The sequence below is a fragment of the Eptatretus burgeri genome, chromosome 15, assembly GCF_056783735.1.
Source record: "Eptatretus burgeri isolate ZD-2024b chromosome 15, Ebu_testis_v1, whole genome shotgun sequence".
NCBI lineage: Eukaryota > Metazoa > Chordata > Myxini > Myxiniformes > Myxinidae > Eptatretus > Eptatretus burgeri.
Genome location: NC_140975.1, coordinates 44,229,157 through 44,249,154, shown reverse-complemented (window position 1 = coordinate 44,249,154; position 19,998 = coordinate 44,229,157). Strand labels below are relative to the sequence as shown.

Genomic DNA, 19,998 nt, shown 5'->3' with positions numbered 1-19,998 from the left:
GCCAGGCAGGGACATTCTGTATCCCACTGATCGGCCAGATTTACATCTGGACTGACGCCAAAATCAATCGGCTTGTTCTTTCTTGCCACCTATCCAACTCATCCACCAAGTTTCGTCCAAATCCATCCGTAACACTTTTGAAATACCGTGCTATACTGTACGATATATCGTTTTTGGCCCAAGCTAGCTCTCAATGGTGAAGAATCACTTTTAAAATTATTTTATCCGGATCTTCACCAAAATCAAATCAATTGGTCCTTGCCACACACACAACGTGTCCACCAAGTTTCGTTCAAATCCGTTCATAACTTTTTTGAGATATCTTGCTGTATATTGGTTTAGCCCATTCTCTCAGTGGTGAAGATTCTCTTTTCCAGATTCGGATCTTCAGGAAAATGTAATCCTTTCGTCCATGTCACATACTCAAGCTGTCCAACAAATTTCGTCCGAATCCGTCCACATATTTTTGAGACGTCCTGTTCACAAACAAACAGACAGACAGGGGTAAAAACATAACCTCCATCCACCTTTGGTGGAGGAGGTATAAAGAGAGTTCAGAGAAATCGATTTTGTGTTAACATTTTTTATTTTGTAATGTTGGTCCCTGTGGTATTCAAGGAAAAATTGAGAAACGATTCCCTCAACACAATGTGAAGTATGCGCTATTAAATCCACATTTTGTCAGTGTTATTTGTCTCACGACTCTGCATTTCCCTCGTTCAGAAGCTGCGGTGAAGGCCTTTGCAGGAAACTGGCACATTACCCATTGGGTGAATGTGTCTCACACACACACACACACACACACACACACACACACACACACACACACACACACACACACACACACACACACACACACACACACACACACACACACACACACACACACACACACACACACACACACACACACGCACGCACGCACGCACGCACACACACACACACGTACACACGGCTCCTTTTATATATAAAGGTTCAGTTGTGCTCTGGATAGATTGCACATGAGAGAGGAAGTCCATTTATGGCTCGATTCTGGGTGGTTGGACTGGCTTTGGAGACCAACTTGGAATGTAAAGATAATTTTAAGGATAATTTGTCTTTACAATGTTGATAACCAAGTGCCCATAATGCACAAAAAATCAAGATGGTGGCAAGTAAGTAAACAAACATGAAACAATGAGTGATTATGAAACTTATGGTCAATGAAAACATCAATCCAGTTGACATTTACAGGTGATTCGTTGCACAATACAATGATTCTTGCCTGTCAAGGACATCCATCTTGAAGAGCACTGGTTGGGAAGAGTGGAGGAGTTTTGGAAGGTTGAGGCTATTAAGAATGATGTCCAAAAGTAGCTCTGCACATGTCCTAAAAAAAATTTATCTTTGGAGGACAGACAAAGCTTCCACAATGATGGGGCAAATGTCTGAAACAAGAGAATACCAAGTGCATGGAAGCATTGTTTGTGTAGTGGACATAGCCAACTTGATTACAAGTACAAACCAGAGTTGAGGTTAAATTCGAAGCACCCTTACATTGTGGTGAAACCACATTGTTAAAGGGGGATTGGGTGTGGGAGATAAAGACACCTTGTCTCTTCATCTATCTATAATTCCAGCAGTGTGTGTGTGTGTGTGTGTGTGTGTGTGTGTGTGTGTGTGTGTGTGTGTGTGTGTGTGTGTGTGTGTGTGTGTGTGTGTGTGTGTGTGTGAGGGAGAGAGAGACAGACCGAGAGACCGCTGTTTCTTGACAACCACTGGTCCGATCCAGGTATATTGCTGGGGACCTGAAGATGTGCCTTTTCAAGGTTTGATATTAATTGGATAAGTGCTTCCTAAGTTATGGCCATTTATTTACCAACCAATGACAAGACACGTTGCTGCGTAGGCGTGGCCAATGGGGAAGAGAACCTCAGCCGCGTTCCCCATTACGGGTTACAACGTACGGACTTCCGGATAATGATGACTAAGTGCATTCTAATAATTTCTCGATTTCTTATGCGCATTTATAGCGAACGTCATGAGCTTCATACTTAACGTGTGCTCATGAGAGAATAGGAAACAACAACACAATACCCTGGCAATTTGGAATCCATGTCGTTGGCGATGACTCTTTTGCTTCTGTTTTTTTTTTTTGTTTCCGGTTTTTGTCATGGGGAATGATGCATGCCGGGAGATAAAGGCATCGTCGGAAACATGAAAGACCCAAATATCAGACATGGTGTGTATTTCCTCCACTGATTTTCATAAAGATATCTCCCGCATCATCAAAAAATAATTTTTAATCGTGATTTACATTATTTGATCGCTGATCCCGAATCCAGGCCAAAGTAACTGGAAATTGCGTATACAGTTGTGAATAAGTTATAGGTAAAGTCAGAAGTGAATGCAAGAAGAATACTACGTTCGCTTCTGGTGTTTATTTTTTTTAGATGAGATCCTGTTCTAGGCGGTGTTGTTGTGAAGGTAATGTTGAGGTAATATTAATTTTTTTAGATGAGATCCTGTTCTCGGTGGTGTAGTTGTTGTGAAGGTCATGTTGAGGTAATATTATTTTTTTTTTAGATGAGATCCTGTTCCAGGCGGTGAAGTTGTCGTTGTGAAGGTAATGTTGAGGATTTTTTTTTCAGATGAGATCCTGTTCTAGGCGGTATAGTTGTTGTTGTGAAGGTAATGTTGTTGAGGTATAATGTTGAGGTAATATTAATTTTTTTAGATGAGATCCTGTTCTTGGTGGTGTAGTTGTTGTGAAGGTAATGTTGTTGAGGTATAATATTGAGGTAATATTAATTTTTTTTAGATGAGATCCTGTTCTCGGCGGTGTAGTTGTTGTTGTGAAGGTAATGTTGAGGTAATATTAATTTTTTTAGATGAGATCCTGTTCTTGGCGGTGTAGTTGTTGTGAAGGTAATGTTGTTGAGGTATAATATTGAGGTAATATTAATTTTTTTAGATGAGATCCTGTTCTTGGTGGTGTCGTTGTTGTGAACGTAATGTTGAGGTAATATTAATTTTTTTAGATGAGATCCTGTTCTTGGCGGTGTAGTTGTTGTGAAGGTAATGTTGTTGAGGTATAATATTGAGGTAATATTAATTTTTTAGATGAGATCCTGTTCTTGGCAGTGTAGTTGTTGTGAAGGTAATGTTGTTGAGGTATAATATTGAGGTAATATTAATTTTTTTGGATGAGATCCTGTTCTCGGCGGTGTAGTTGTCGTTGTGAAGGTATTGTTGAGGAATTTCTTTTTTTATCAGATGAGATCCTGTTCTGGGCGGTGTAGTTGTTGTGAAGGTAATGTTGTTGAGGTATAATATTGAGGTAATATTAATTTTTTTAGATGAGATCCTGTTCTCGGCGGTGTAGTTGTCGTTGTGAAGGTATTGTTGAGGATTTTTTTTTTCAGATGAGATCCTGTTCGAGGCGGTGAAGTTGTTGTGAAGGTAATGTTGAGGATATATGCAGTAGTGTTATCACGGCTATAGAAATGCACAAATAATTAATTTGATCTATAGTATACCCAATCACACCTTTCCTTTATGACTAAAAAATTAACAACAAAACTAGAGAGTAAATACTCTCGCAGTTTTAAGTCTACCTAATTTTGTAATAAAGATATCTCCCGCATCATCAAAAAATAATTTTTAATCGTGATTTACATTATTTGATCGCTGATCCCGAATCCAGGTCAAAGTAACCGGGAATTGCAGCATCGAATGTAAGAAGAATTCTCCGTTCGCTTCTCGGCTTTGCCTATTCCATACGAGATAAACACAATGCCCCAATCCAGTCGTCGTTTACGAGAGCGAAGGAACAGACTGAATGATTGTTTGAAAGTTTTTTTTTTTGTTTTTTTTTGCACGTACGTTTTTTTTTCCTCTTCTCTTCTCTTTGTGTTTTTCCTTGCGATGACATTGCGAAAAGGCAAAATACGTTGGCGCTACTTGAATAATTGGCCTTTAAAACTAAATTGCAAATAATCGTAACTGCGATATGCGAACTTCCGGACAGTGAGGACTTGATTTCGTGTAGGCTGGTGCGCAGCCGGCCGACGATGACGTCACGTGCCGTGCCGGTTACGATGGGGATCAATCGGTGCCTTAGTTACCATGGCGTAGGATTGGCAATGGTCAGTGGCAGCGAATGTCATGGCAAGCAAAGACAGGGAGGTAAACTTGATTTTAATTAACTCTGTGTGTGGAAGTATCACAGCAGTTGTTACTTCAATGTAAGCGATAATTCGTGGAATGCATGTGAACATTCCGTACGGGCACGCACTACTTCCGGATAGTGATGACTTAATGTATTCTAATAATTTCTCGATTTCTTATGTGCATTATAGATAAACACAATGCCCCAATCCAGTCGTCGTTTACGAGAGCGAAGGAACGGCCTGTGGTTGTTTCTGGATCGCGGTTTGGAAGTTTTTTTTGGGGGGGGAGGGGGGGTTGCACGTACAGGCACGCGAGAGCGAAGGAATGGCCTGTGTGGTTGTTTCTGGCTCGTGGTTTGAAAGTTTTTATTTATTTATTTTTTTTGCACGTACGGCCAGGTACTAGTATTTCTTAAGTATATCAGTAAATAAATAATCCCAAATTAGAAATAAGCAGTATCGAACATCATAAATATATGTGGAAAAATTACAGGCCTAGACTAGGAATCAAACCCAGGTCCTTTGGCAAACCATGCGAACACTCTGCCATCTGAGCTACCTGGGTAACTCACTGGCTGAGCAACACAATTCTTCCACATATACAAGTACCGCTCTCTTTTCCCCACTGCTTCCAGGACAGTCGCTGCCGACCATAGGAGCAGCTAGGGCCTGCTCTCGAGAGGGTCTTCCCCCTGTGGGGACATCCATGTCCACTATTAAACACCACAGGGGGTGTAGTGATAAGACCCTCTCGAGAGCAGGCCCTAGCTGCTCCTGATAGATGAGACCAAATTGGAGCTTTTTGGTGAAGCACGTCATCTCTGTTTACAGAAAACAAAATGAAGCCTTCAAAGAAAAGAACACCTTCCCTACAGTCCAACATGGAGGAGATTCAGTGATGTTTTGGGGTTGCTGTGCTGCCTCTGGCACTGGCTGCCTTGAATGTGTGTGTGCATGGCATCAGGAGATTACCAAGGCATTTTGGAGTGCAATGTTCAACCCAGTGTCAGAAAGCTGGGTCTACATCGAAGGTCATGGGTCTTGCAGCAGGACAATGACCCCAAGCACACTTCAAAAAGCACCCAGGAATAGTTCAAGACAAAATTCTGGACTGTTCTGAAGTGGCCAGCAATGAGTCCAGATCTAAATCCCATTGAACACCTGTTGGGAGATCTGAAAACAACATTTGGGAGAAGCACCCTTCAAATCTGGGAGAACTAGAGTCGTTTGCACAAGAAGAGTGCTTGGCGAAACGGCCAGTAGAGAGGTAGAGGAAGCTCATTCATGGCTATAGGAAGAGCTTGACTGCAGTTATTTTGTCCAAAGTCTGTGCTACCAAATATGAAGTCAAGGGTGTCAATAATTTTATCAATGCCATTTATTTTTATTTTCTGATTTAAAAGGTTATTTTAAGTTCTGAATCAAAAACAAGGGTTCTGTAATAGTAACAGTGAAATCAAGAATTGTGGAGACCAAACACTTTTGTGTTTTCAACAAACACAAATCAATTTCAGCATATTTTTGCTTGCTTGCTTGCATTAAAAAAACAACAATAACATTTGGGGGGATTGAGGGTATTGGTGTATTTTCAAAAAGGAAGAGTACGTTGTATTTTGTGAAGATTGAATTGAATCAATATAAGAGAAGAGGAGAGGAATACAAGAGTTGGTGAAGAGGTTGGAAGGTTGAGGGAAGAGTTGGGGATAGATTGGAATAACGGAAAGGGACTGCACAACAGGGCAGGTGGTATTTTTCTGACTTTTTTTTTTCAGAAGTATTATGTAGACTGCAATCAGAAAAAAGACATTTCAACGCAGACGAAGACCGATATAACTTCAAAAATTCGAAGCTCGTTGCTCAGTAAAATCAGGATTTTTGAGTGATTGGGCTCCGGATGTGTGAATATTATAATGCAAAAAATGCCTTGGGCTTGCATTCTCAGCTCCTGGTTTTGTTCGGAAGACCATTTTGTATTGTTTTTTTTGTATTGTTTATTGTTTTTTCCTTTTAAGAAATTTTCTAAAAGGTCGTATGAATAAATTTTTGCACTCGTAAGTTTAATAAGCTCAAATTTTATCGCGATCCGCTTTCACGCCTGCAAAGTGCTTGGATTTGCAGAATAAAAGGCTAGAGAAATGCCATGCTGTTATATATATATATATATATATATATATATATATATATATATATATATATATATATATATATATATATATATATATATATATATATATATATATATATATATATATATATATATATATATATACCTGTATTTTCTGTGCACAACCCACCTGCCTGGGATTTTCAGTGAGACACAATGGCACAATGGCTAGCTCCTTTTTGATATAATGTTTCGTCAAACCATGCAACCCGCACGGTCATCATCACATATCTCCCGTCGATGGTTTTTGTGTGTTGAAAGCATACGCGGTCGCAGAGTGTGGCTGCAGTGTGCTGGCATTTTGTCTAGATTCTCGATGCTCTGTCTGCACCGCAGTCCGCAGCGCTGCGCAGAATGCCAAACGTCACTGGAGGACGTTCGGAGCAGGTCCTGAGAAAGAAACGAAACCTGCTTTTAAACAGCTTGAAATTTTTGTTATCTCTGTAAAACACGATAATATTGTATTTCATCGCCATTTGGTCTTTTCGAGCAAATTTTGTCAAAACCATTTTTGTGTTCACCCATAACAGCCGGCTAATTATTGGACATGCCAAGAACTTTTATACATGCATGTTACAGTCACCATAAAGAGGTGAAAAATAAATCTATTTCCAGATAATAGATAAAACAAGAGTGTTATTCTAACAATTATATTGTTGCACAGCACCAAAAACATGCTCACAGTTCGTTTCTTAAGGGTACTTGTATTCACCAGTGAGCAGCAATGCAAGAGTTAAATTGTAAGCACCCAGCAGATCGATATGTGATCCTCATTGCCGATTTTACATCTTCCTTTTGCCACAGTCATTCGAACCGTCAGTTGCATTGCCGGTAGATTCTCACATATTGCTGGTCTCCTCTCCTCTCCCCTCCTCTCTTCTTTTCTCTCCTCTCCTGTCATTTCCCCACCCTACCTGACATCGTGATGGGTAACGCATGTGTATGCTCCGGTTCAGGTTTGTAAGCTCCTGTTCGCATTCTACTTTGCTTTCCTGTGCATCTTAATTTCGTTGATCACGAATTGTGATGGATTCATTATGTTTCTGAGCTTAGGTTGTTGGCAATGTGTTTTTCATTTTGTTGTATATTGTGCAAATTTTCGAATCTTCCAACGTTGATTCTCGATAAGTACGGTTTACGATGGGTTTGGGCTGTAAAGGTACCAGCATAAATGTTTGCAGATTCATTTATCACTTCATATTCGTAATATTGCTGTATATTATATTGAACGTCCAGTGTCCAGAATATTTTTTATTATTACTAAGAGATCATGGCTCATGGATGAGTTGACAACAGAGTGGTGAGAAACTGACACATCAACAATGGAGCAGAGTGGAACTTGCAGACAAGGGACGGATAATTTGGCAAGGAACGGACAGACAGGAAACGTGATAAGTAGGGGCATACCGACATGACAAGAGAATAGAGGGGATAAGTTTTACAATGGACATGTGAGCGGACAGGAAGAGATGACAAACAGGGCAAGTGTGGGAAAAGTGCAGGTGAGCTGGGGAGACGAGTGAGAAAAGAGATCAGGAATAGGAATAGAAGATGTCACAATATATCTCTGCTCATGATCTTAAAGATGTGAGTGGAAGAACATATTCTTGTTGTTGGCTTAATGGGTGGTGGTGGGCTTGGGATCCAAGGATTCTGAGTTCAAATCCCACTTGGCTGTTGAACTAATACCAGGTGGGTTTGACTGCCTGTCATCCTTCTGAGGTTGGCAAAATGAGTGCCAGTTTGCTGGTATGCAGTGTTTACTGTTAGAGTGGCAACCCATCCAGGATTGTGCCCAATAGCCAAGGAGACTGCTTCGGCAGCACCAACGCTCTGCACAGAGTATGGTCCCAATGGATGGATGGATGGAAGAACATGACTGAACAGACACTGGGATGCAATTTAATTTGGACGAAAGAGTGTAGATGAGCAGTTAGTCAAATTTTTGGCAGGTTGGTAGGACAACAGGTATGGATTACTGGCTCAGTAAGGAAGACCAGGTTGGGCATTTGAGAGAGAAATGGCTGAGAGGGCAGGGGGCAAGACTAAATAGATATGAGGTGGTGAACGCTATACCACATCCTGTCTATGGTGAGAGAGTAACAGGGTCTGCACTTTCAGCATCCTGCTAAATTTTGTGCTGGGCTTTGGATTCCATAGTTTCCAGTCATACAAGGTGAGATCTGATGCCCCAAGCCCACAGAGGAGAGTCACACTCCATGGCATTATGCATGTAAACCTTGTATACAATTAGGAGCTGATAGTGGTCAAGGAATGACTTTTCTCTGCAGAGAATTCAGACTATCCTCTGTCCTGGAGGCAAGCTTAGATGCATGAATAGCTAAGGAAAGATCATAGCAGATTATTTGTCCAATAAGGTCCAAAGACTTTACCACTGCCAGAAGTTGATTGCAGATGCAAATTGGAGGGTTAACCACATGTTTTTTTTCATGAGTGTGTGGGACTTGAAAGCATTTATTGACAGATATTGCAGGTGATTGACTATTTTCTTATTTTCTCCAGAGCATTGGACAAAGATGTGGCCCTGCAGCTTGAATGTCGTCAGTGAAAGACTTTCTGGCACAGAGTAATCTGTAAGGTGATATTGAGGATTTTCCAAAAAAAGCTGAAAGATTATTAATCTACTGGCAAATACAACCCATCGCTTCGCTGACATGGACAATAAAGGGAAGGGGGGGAGGGAAAAGGAGAGAGAGAGAGAGAGAGAGAGAGAGAGAGAGAGAGAGAGAGAGAGAGAGAGAGAGAGAGAGAGAGAGAGAGAGAGAGAGAGAAAGAGAGAGAAAGAGAAAGAGAAGAGAAGAGAAAGAGAAAGAGAAAGAGAAAGAGAAAGAGAAAGAGAAAGAGAAAGAGAAAGAGAAAGAGAAAGAGAAAGAGAAAGAGAAAGAGAAAGAGAAAGAGAAAGAGAAAGAGAAAGAGACCAAGAGACCAAGAGACCAAGACACCTCACTAAATGTTGTTATTCACTGTGGGAGGGAGGGGATTGTGTGTGTGTGTGTGTGTGTGATACACACACACACACACACGCAGGCAGAGACAGTGAGAGGGCGACAGGTGTGGGAAGAGAGTGCTGCATTTTATTAGGAGGTGGGAGCGAAGAGGGGACAGAGTGAGAGAGAAGGGTGGTAGTGGGGCAACTTCGCTAAATATAGCATAACAATTGTGCATTTTGTGATGAAAGCACCAAATTTGGCACACTAGTCGCCTAATATATTATGAACAGATTTGGATATTGGGCCATCTCAAATTCAGCCGCTGATGGCTATGGCGGCCATTTTCCACTGCCATCAAAAATTTTGAAATGGCCCAATATCCAAATCTGTTCATAATATGATAGGCCACTAGTGTGCCAAATTTGGTGCTTTCCTCACAAAATGCACAATTGTTATGCTAAGTTGCCCCACTCTGGGGGGAAGGAAGAAAACAAAAAAGACAGGTGAAGGGTGGAGGTGGGATTAGTAAAGGGAATATGACGCATAATGACTGAACACGAAAAAAAAATTTCAAATGTCAGAACAGCTGCACACACAACGACACAATAGTTTGTAAAGTAATCCGCTGGCACATCTGCAAAAACTTTGATATTCTAGTTCCAGAAAATTTGTGGGAAAATGAACCAAAAGCAATCACTGAAAACATTGAGCCTGGTGTTGGCTTAGCGGTTAGGATGGTGGCTTGGGATCCTAGGGTCCTGAGTTCGAGCCCCGTATTTCCACTGAATTAACACCAGGGGGTTGACTCAGCCTGTCATCCTTCGGAGGTTGGCAAAATTAGTATCAGTGTGCTGGTAATAGGGGCACTGCATCAGAGCCAAAGCTGCGCCCCTAACCAATGATGCAACTAGCAGCCAAAAAGGCAGCACACGATGGGAATTGAAAACATTGACGTACCAACCGCTCACGTATGACCTAATGATCCCATCAGGCATGTACATCGAAAACAAAGCATTGCAACCAGATATCATACTTAGGTACAAAAAAAAGAAGGCATTGCTAAGGCCAAGGTCACATTTGCCATGGTGGCCGTGGGGTCTCCAAAGTGTGCAGCCACTAGCAATTATACGGCGGCCGCAGTATTTCCACGGTCACACAATGTAGCAGTCACATATGTTTTTATTTTTCGGGGAGCCGCACGGCGTATTTAGGCCTCAGTCACATTTGCCACGGCGGCCGTAGGGGTCTCCAAAATCTATGGCCATTAGCAATTATACGGTGGCGGCAGTATTTCCACGGCCACACAATGTAGCAGTCACATATGTTTTTATTTTTCGGGGAGCCGCACGGCGTATTTATAAATTGTGGAGACTGAAAACGTGGGGTTGCCGTACGGTCTTTGATTTGATGTCGCACGGTGACCTTAAGGGGGCCCTGCGGTGGCCATATAATTTTCAAGGCAGACACAAGGTTGCCTCAAGGTGCTCGCAAGGCAACCGCAGGGGGCCCTAAGGCGAACGTGCGGCCAGACGGACGGTAACGAATGGGTTAATTTTTTTTAACCATTTCTTTTGTTTCGGCTTGTCGAATTGCTACGGCGAATGTAGAAATGAAAAAAGTTATAACTCTGCGTTATAATTCCACGGCGACCTTACGGCCTGTAAAATATAGCCAAACGGCGTCGGGCCACCCTGAGGCCACCGCAGAAACTCTGCGGCCGCCGCACGTTTCTGTCAATTCAGAGAGCGTACGGCCTCCGTATCCTCGCCGTTGAGCAAATGTGACTTAGGCCTAAGTGAGGTGTTAATATCAGTGATTTTGGACTAAACGATGCAGAAATCAAGAAAATGACCACATACCAAGACTTCAAGAATGAAGTGAAAAAATCCTGAAAGCTGAATAATGCTAAAGATGTACCAGTGAGGATGAAGAACCTTACGGGAATGAAGACGAAGAACCTCGCAGAGATATTAAAAACCATCCCTGGGAATATTACTGCAAACAAACTACAGTTGGAAGCTGTCCGGATTTCAGTAACGATCCTGAAGAGAGCCCTCGACACAAATCTTTGAGAACAGAAAACTTCACAGCTTGGTCCGTGAACCGTGCCCCCTTACCCAAACGAAGATGGATACTTTGAGCCCACCCTGGGAGGGCTCCATTCCACATTCTGAAACCCACATATGTACATCCCAATCAACAACACACACACACACACACACACACACACACACACACACACACACACACACACACACACACACACACACACACACACACACACACACACACACACACACACACACACACACACACACACACACACACACACACACACACACACACACACACACACACACACACACACACACACACACACACACACACACACACACACACACACACACACACACACACACTCACACACACACACACACACACACACACACTTTGAGACCTAGCAGGTCTCTGTTTCACTTCCTGAAACAGAGAGCTGGCAGGTCTCTGTTTCACTTCCTGAAACTCACACACGTGTGGAGATAGCAGGCAACAAAAGCAACACACACACACACACACACACACACACACACATTGCCTTTTATTAGTATAGAAGAAGAAGATACCAGTGACAGAATAGGTCCAAGGACCACTTACTTCATTGTGGGTCACGAGCCTCCAAGGCTAGAGCAGGAGGAAGGACACCATCGAGGGATCTGCATAATTGCTTTATGAGCATGAAGAAATTCCACCAAGCAGTCAAGGAGAAGGACCCTGGATGGCATTGGTAGAAAGTTTAATGGCCAGGGCTGAGATCCAGATTGTGATGAATGTTCGGGTGATGTCAAGTAATACTACTCCTGACCTTTTTAGTGAGGTTAATAAAATCCATTAATCGCTGAGTTAGCAGAAAGAGCACATCTTAGGTAGTGTGGCCAGAATAAAGCCAACTTTACAATCTTATATTAAATAGTTTGAGAACAGTTCGGCCTTGATGTATGCTGAGATTATAATTCCATTATGGTGTTGATTATGGGAAGAATATTAATTGATCTGTAACTCAGATGGTCAGTCTTGGCACCCTTCTTCTGGATAGGAATGACGTAAGACACCTTCCAAAGTGAGATATGCTGATACTGAAAGATCCATCTACAGAAGAGTAGTGAAAGTAGAGAAGCTATTTGAGATGTACAAGTTTGAGGATGAATGCACTGGTATCATCGGTCCCCATTGCTGATGATGTGCCAAGGTTGCCCAGATATATCTCCCACATGTCAGGTGAGAAGATCACTTGCTCCAAGGAGTAGGCTATAAGAGGAGGGAGATCTAGGTCAGGGAGGGAGGAATCGTGAATCTGAGTCTTTTCAACAAAGATAAAATTTAGGAATTCCACCTAGTAACAAGCTGTGTCCATCATGACTACTTCTAAGAAGAGCACTCTGCAGTGTCCTATTTGTAGTATTGGCCCTCTCGGCAGCAACGCAAGTTACTGTATAACTGTTTCCTCACTGCTTTTTCCATACCATGGATGATAGGTGAGATCGTAGAGCTCGAGACATGAGGGAATAAATTTGTGCATGAGGAAGAAGAGGTCCTTGTGCAAGGAGTTTCAGGAACTGTCAATATCTGCAGCTGGAGAAATAGAAGATGAGCCTTTGTAAGAGGGACTTATTCATAAAGTCCACATTGTTGAAATGCCAGAAATGGTGATACTGTAGTTGCTCAAGGAAGACATCCGATCAACTCGACAGTTTCACCAGCAAGTGATCTGACGAGCAAAGAGGAGCGGATAAGAAATTATTCTTAACGTAACTGTTTCATCTGTTTTGAGAGAATTTGTATCTGTATTTTCAAGAGTGGTTTATTTTTTTTTACTATGGAATCTCTACTTCCAAAAAGGTTCAACAGGGTGGTGCAGAGATGCAGTGCACTCGTCTTTGAGCTGTGCATGACATTGTACACTTATCGACCTAAGTTGTTTTCTGAGCATATTCCAGGTACAATTCCACAACGTTATCACTGGTAAGGTTGGACTGACCTGCACAAAAATTTTCAGTGGATTTATAGTCAGCAGATTCATGCTGAAATGGAACAGTATGATTTTCATCCAGTTAGCTAAAGAGATCAAATTTTCATGCAGATTGAATCGCTCAATGAAATGTTGATTAAAAACACATCCTGGGTGTGCTTCAGCTCGTGAACAACCACGGATACCTGCGCTTGTAAAGTATGAAGCAAAATACATCGGGTATAATATACAGATATACTTTGATTAAGGAAATATACGCAGGAACAAGGTGTTGCACATCCACCTGTACATTAGACAGCTTGCCTAAAGCGTCCTCTGAAGTTTATTTTAAAATAATTCATTGAAATTCCCCCCAAAACAAGGGTGAAAGCCACTCAAGGTTTTTGGGTGGTATCCAGTATGTACAGTACGTACTGTAGTACCCAGCTGATGATCCTTGCGGTCGGAAAAAACCATTCATTTGCTTACAGGTTAAGGTTCTTAGTTTGGTTAAGGGAGCTATGTTTTGAGGTAAACATTATTTACAGCAATCCTATAAATTATATTATATTTCAGGAACAGCTGATGCTGTACAGGTGTGTGTGTGTGCGTGTGCGTGCGTCCGCGTGTGTGCGTGCGTGTGAGTCCGCGTGTCTGCGTGCGTCCGCGTGTCTGCGTGCGTCCACGTGTGTGTGTGTGTGTGTGTGTGTGTGTGTGTGTGTGTGTGTGTGTGTGTGTGTGTGTGTGCGTGCGTGCGTGCGTGCGTGCGTGCGTGCGTGCGTGCGTGCGTGCGTGCGTGCGTGCGTGCGTGCGTGCGTGCGTGCGTGTGTGTGTTCCTCCCTATCTTCTGCCGTCTTGCTCTCTCTGTTGTAATAAACCTTTTGTTCATAAATAAAATCTGTACGTGGTCATTCTCGGTACAGCACTTCGTCATTAAGTGCGAGTGAATTAGCTTTAAAAAATCCGGTTACGGCCGATTGGGAAACGCACATTTAAAGCATTTTAAAAGCTCTCTCTAATCTTATTCATTCACATTGGAACACGGGACAGACACAGCTCTATTTAATCTTATTCATTCACATAGGAACATGGGACAGACACGGCTCTATCTAACCTTATTCATTCACATGGGAACACGGGACAGACACGGCTCTCTCTAATCTTATTCATTCACATAGGAACATGGGACAGACACGGCTCTATCTAATCTTATTAATTCACATGGGAACACGGGACAGACACGGCTCTATCTAATCTTATTCATTTACACGGGAACACGGGATAGACACGGCTCTATCTGATCTTATTCATTCACATGGGAACACGGGACAGACACGGCTCTATCTAATCTTATTCATTCACATAGGAACACGGGACAGACACGGCTCTATCTGATCTTATTCATTCACATGGGAACACGGGACAGACACGGCTCTATCTAATCTTATTCATTCACATGGGAACACGGGACAGACACGGCTCTATCTAATCTTATTCATTCACATAGGAACACGGGATAGACACGGCTCTATCTGATCTTATTCATTCACATGGGAACACGGGACAGACACGGCTCTCTCTAATCTTATTCATTCACATAGGAACACGGGACAGACATGGCTCTATCTCATCTTATTCATTCACATGGGAACACGGGACAGACACGGCTCTCTCTAATCTTATTCATTCACATAGGAACACGGGACAGACACGGCTCTATCTCATCTTATTCATTCACATGGGAACACGGGACAGACACGGCTCTATCTAATCTTATTCATTTACACGGGAACACGGGACACACACGGCTCTATCTAATCTTATTCATTCACATGAGAATACGGGACAGACACGGCTCTCTCTAATCTTATTCATTCACATAGGAACACGGGACAGACACGTCATAAGGTTAATGTGACAGATTAGAGAATATAAGCTCTTCAACAGCAAGGATGAGGGAGTTGAGTGGACGGAGGAGGCAAAAATTATGTATTTTGTCGCAGGTTGTAACCACAGTGCGGTCATTCTTGTTTGTATATCGTCAAGGCTTGTGAAAGAGCTGGAACACAGAACAGATGAGGAAGCAACAGCAGAGGGGGAAATGCCAACAGCAGGGCTTAGGGACAAAATAGATGGAGATGGACAACAAGGATGTGGATGAAGATGGATAAGATGGATACAGAAGGAGTTTGGGGGTTTCATTAGAAGGGGGTTGCTGGTGGATCATGTGTGTCCGGCGGAAACATTGCATGGGGGGGGGGGGAGGGAGAAGAGTACAGAGGATGCAAAACCAGAAAGGAGGTGGAAGAAGACAGTGAGAGCACCAACCTGTCTCTGATGCAAAGTGAAAGGCCCATTGTCTGTCGACTCCACCAAGGGTCAAGCCCAGAACGAGACACTAAAATCAAAATACCCTGAAAACTAAGCATTTCTGCTTACCTTGTAACTGATTAATATCAAGCTCAAAGTTATTGAGTGTATTGAATGTATAGATTGGGAGCTGGATGGCTTCTTGATTCAAAGGTGTCGTTGGCAGCGAGATTGAGGGGGAGCGAGTTGCTTTGAATTATACAATAGACTATATGTGATGAGAAGTGGCCAATGTGCTCTTCAATTTTAATGCCAAGGTCATTTTTCAAGACAAAATATATGGGTTGTCCGGTCTTCATAACAAATTGAAAGCTTGGGCAGCGAGGATTACTGACCGCAATGTTGTCCAGACTTTTATCAGCTCTTTTTAAACAGCCGTCTGCGATATCTTGTTGTTTTAGCGTCTTCATAAATAATGATTTTCCTCTCTCCTTTAGTCATTGTTTGGATTTGTAATAGTCCTCATTGTGTATCTTGCAGGTTGATATTGAGATGATAGACAAAGGAAAGGGGCTTTGGTATCACTTGTGCATCAGAACTTGCTTGTATCCCTGCCATAACGCCATTTTAGCAGTTAAATTAACAGGTGTAATAAAGACCAACTGGCTTTGTATGTTCCACTTCAGCCAAATTGCATCAGGTTATCAAACAAAATAAAATAGTGTGTCTGCAGCAACTGCAGAATCCCAACGTTTGTGATTTTTTTTTTCATACGCTCGATGAATATCAAATGAAGCGAGGATATTTCACTGAGAGGTGACCATCAAAGGCAGCAGGGAAGCATAACATTTTGCACCCAGGCGATGTATCAGTCTTGAGTCCATGGCACCCTCCTGCACCTGAACACCAAGCACATTGGACGCTAACAATGAGACCATGTGCGTTTGAAGGGCTTCTCAGAAGGAAGCCACTCATTTGGAAATGAATATCATTGGCATTAAAGTCCAAACTACATTTCAATGCCATATTGCTGTGGTACAGAGTGTTTGCAACATGCATGGCAGGACCTTGCTGGTCCACAATGATTAACAGCTTAACCCGGAAGAATGGCTTTAAGGGATTTGAAGAGGGGGAAAGGAAGAAACGCTCCAACACGGACAGATGTCAAATTCTTTGAAATGTTTGTTCTGGTTGAAGGCCATGTCAGATTATCTGTCTGTGTCCAAATCTGCAAATGGAAGCTTGTAAGCTTACTTAGCTGCTGACAGATACTTCCAAAGCTCACCTTTCATTTGGAGCCAGACTGGACTGTCATCCGACCTCTTCCTTATGAGATCTCGAGCTCCATGAAAGGCCAATGATGTTAGCTTACCTTGGCTTGCTGTGTGGGCAAGGTCATTCGTCTGTGCCCTGGGGGACTTGTCTCAAAATGATGTGGATCTGATGCGTTTTTCCTTCACTCACCAAAAAAGTCACATTTAGTGGCCATTCATTTGTTACCTACATCAAAATGATAGAATTGTCCTTGTACATCCCATATTTGGTTCTTCTTTTACCCCACCCTATACTTCCATCTCCCTTTACTCTTCTCTCCTCACTTTCCCCACACTCCTCCACACTTTGTCATCCTGATGCTTTTTAAAACCACTTGTCCCACACTCCTCAACACTTTGCCATCCTAATGCATTTTAAAACTTAATCATAAATTTTAACTTGTACCTGGAAAGGTGCTTGCATTTTTAGTGCGGCTTCGCATTTTTTTTGCATTTTTTTTTTTTGCACCTTCGCATTTTTTTCAGATCTTTGCACACGGTGGTGGCATATTCATCAGTGCAATAACATGTGAAACCTGTGGCGTTATTTGTGCAAACAGGCTCCTCACCTTGCTTGGTTTAATTAAACTATGAATGAGTCATTGTGTAAAGGTTATGTTTGGGTGTTTCCCACAGAGCTTATGGGATCAACCAAAAGGCTGAATGTGAACTATCAAGATGAAGATGGGTAAGTCTGACTTGCATTTTTTTACTCGAAGACGCAATCAGTGACTTTCTTCTGGGAATATCTTCATAAAGCAAGAAAGAGTCTGTATCCATCTTGTCCACCCAGTGTGTCCTCCCCGAGCCTTCATTGTTATCCACATCCCTTATTTGTCCAAGTCTCCCTCTATTTTGTCCCTCACTTGCTGTTGGTGTGTTTCCCCCATCTCTTTCTATTGTTCTTTTTGTTCTGTTACATCCTTATCCGTTCTCTGTTCTAGCTCCTCCTTGAGCCTTGACCTTATATTAAAAAGTTAGGTACTTGGGTCTTTTTTAAATGGATGTATTAAGTAAAACATTGTGATTGTATTAATGCAATGATACTAAAACCCTTGATGACTACAAAGATGATCCTTGCAGCTCTTGATTGGGTATCATGTGAAGTTGATGCCATTCATAATTATCCTCTTCAAATTTCAAGTCAATGGGATGAAAATTGAGGATTTTAGAAATGTCACCTAAGTTGTTGACCTTTGGCCTATGTTGACCTCGAATATAATTGGCTGGTTCAATTCAGTGACCTCCGCCACCAAAGGTGCATGCAGGTTATGTATTCGCCCCTATTCGTTTATTACTTGCAAAATCGAAGATTTTTCAAGTATATTGGCCAGTCGATTTTGTCATTCTGTCTGTTTGTCTGTCTGTTTGTCTGTCATCCAATTGGCAATTTTCATCCGATTGACCTGAGCTTTAATTAAGATTGTGAATTTTAATCTTTATGAAATGGACAATTTAATGTATCCATGGCAATCTTTGAAGAGGGGTTTGGATTTTGCAAGTATCATGCTCTGCACGACATATTTTTCTTGTTTGTTTGTCTGTCAATCGCCGACAGGTCACAATTTTAAACTGATCTTGACGAAACTTCAGCACATGGTAGAGTTTGGCATAAACAAGAACCCTAATGTTTTTGAGGTCAAAAGGTCAACAAATTTATCGAATTTCTAAAATCCTCAATTTTCATCTGATTGACTTGAAATTTGAGCATGATTTTCATATCAGCTTACTTAATTCAACCACCAATTATTTTTGAGGTTAAAATTGGCCCAAAGGTCAACATAGGCCAAAAGTCAACAACTTAGGTGACATTTCTGAAATCCTCAATTTTTATCTGATTGACTTGAAATTTGAAGAGAATTTATATTTCAGGTCACTAAATTCAACCACCAATTGTATTTGAGGTCAACATAAGCCAAAGGTCAACAACAGGTGAGGTTTCTAAAATCCACAATTTTCATCCCATTGACTTGAAATTTGAAGAGGATTTGCATATCAGGTCACTGAATTCAACCACCAATTATATTTGAGGTCAACATAGGTCAAAAGGTCAACATAGGCCAAATTTCTAAAATTGTCAATTTTCATCTTATTGACTTGAAATTTGAAGAGCAGTTGCATATTTGGTTATTGAATTCAACCACAAATTATTGGTGAGGTCAAATTTGTTTTATGGGCTTTGCAAGTGTCATGCTCTGCATGACGTTTTTTTCTTATTTGTTTATTTGTTTGGCTGTGAGCATGATATTTCAAAAAGTTATGGACAGATTTGGACGAAACTTGGTCGACAGGTTGGGTGAGTGTCAAGGACGAATCGATTAGATTTTATTGAGGATCAGGATCCAGATCAAGAAACTAGAATTTTTTAAGTGATTCTTCACAATTGAAAGATAGGGCCCAAAACTATAAGTAGCATGATATTTCAAAAAGTAATGGAAGAGTTACCACAAAATTTGGTGAATGAGTTGGGTAGATGACAAAAACAAGCCGATTAGATTTTGGTTCAGGTCCGGATACAGATCCAGCCTATATGTGAGATACAAAACGTAAACTGTTCAACCTGGCGGAGGTATGCGTATTAAGGCCCTGTCACACCTTGACGATTTAGCCAGCGAAAGCCGATTTTATGAAAAATTTGTCTAAAACGCTGGTACACGTCGAATACGTAATGGGTACGTTTTGTATACGTTAAGAGCACACTGAAAAACACTGCCATACGTCGTAGTACGCTGGCTTTAAACGTTGTACTTTTGGGTTTTCCTCATTTTTTCATGCTTGAAATTTTACGACGTATGCCGGCGTATGACTCACACGTTCCGCTACGCTGGCCATAAGTTGTAGGCACGTTATACGATCGTTGACACACGTCGAAACACGTTACTTGTAAGTTACTCATAAGTCGAAACACGTCGAGGTAATGTTTTGCGTACCCGAAACTTATTTCTAACCTATGAGTAACGTTTTGTAAGCACGCTACACGAACGTTGTTCACACTTTGCAACACGTTACTTGAAAGTACTACTACTACTACCACGACTACTACTACTACTACTACTACTACTACCAACATCGACATCACTAAATTCTCTCTCGAACTACTACT

General features: G+C 41.7%; 1 protein-coding gene across 6 annotated transcripts in view; it reads left to right on the top strand.

Moving 5' to 3' along the window:
* The window catches only part of LOC147012075 (caskin-1-like), a 274,888-nt gene that overhangs the window by 110,939 nt on the left and 143,951 nt on the right, over positions 1-19,998 (top strand). For 5 of the 6 annotated variants that reach the window (XM_085858227.1, XM_085858229.1, XM_085858226.1 and 2 more), the window contains exon 2: positions 17,532-17,583. In XM_085858227.1, the coding sequence (XP_085714353.1) occupies positions 17,532-17,583 (52 nt within the window). Of the gene's footprint in view, positions 1-7,225; positions 7,272-17,531; positions 17,584-19,998 lie in introns of those variants that run through there. The other variant, XM_085858228.1, reaches the window with a different exon arrangement.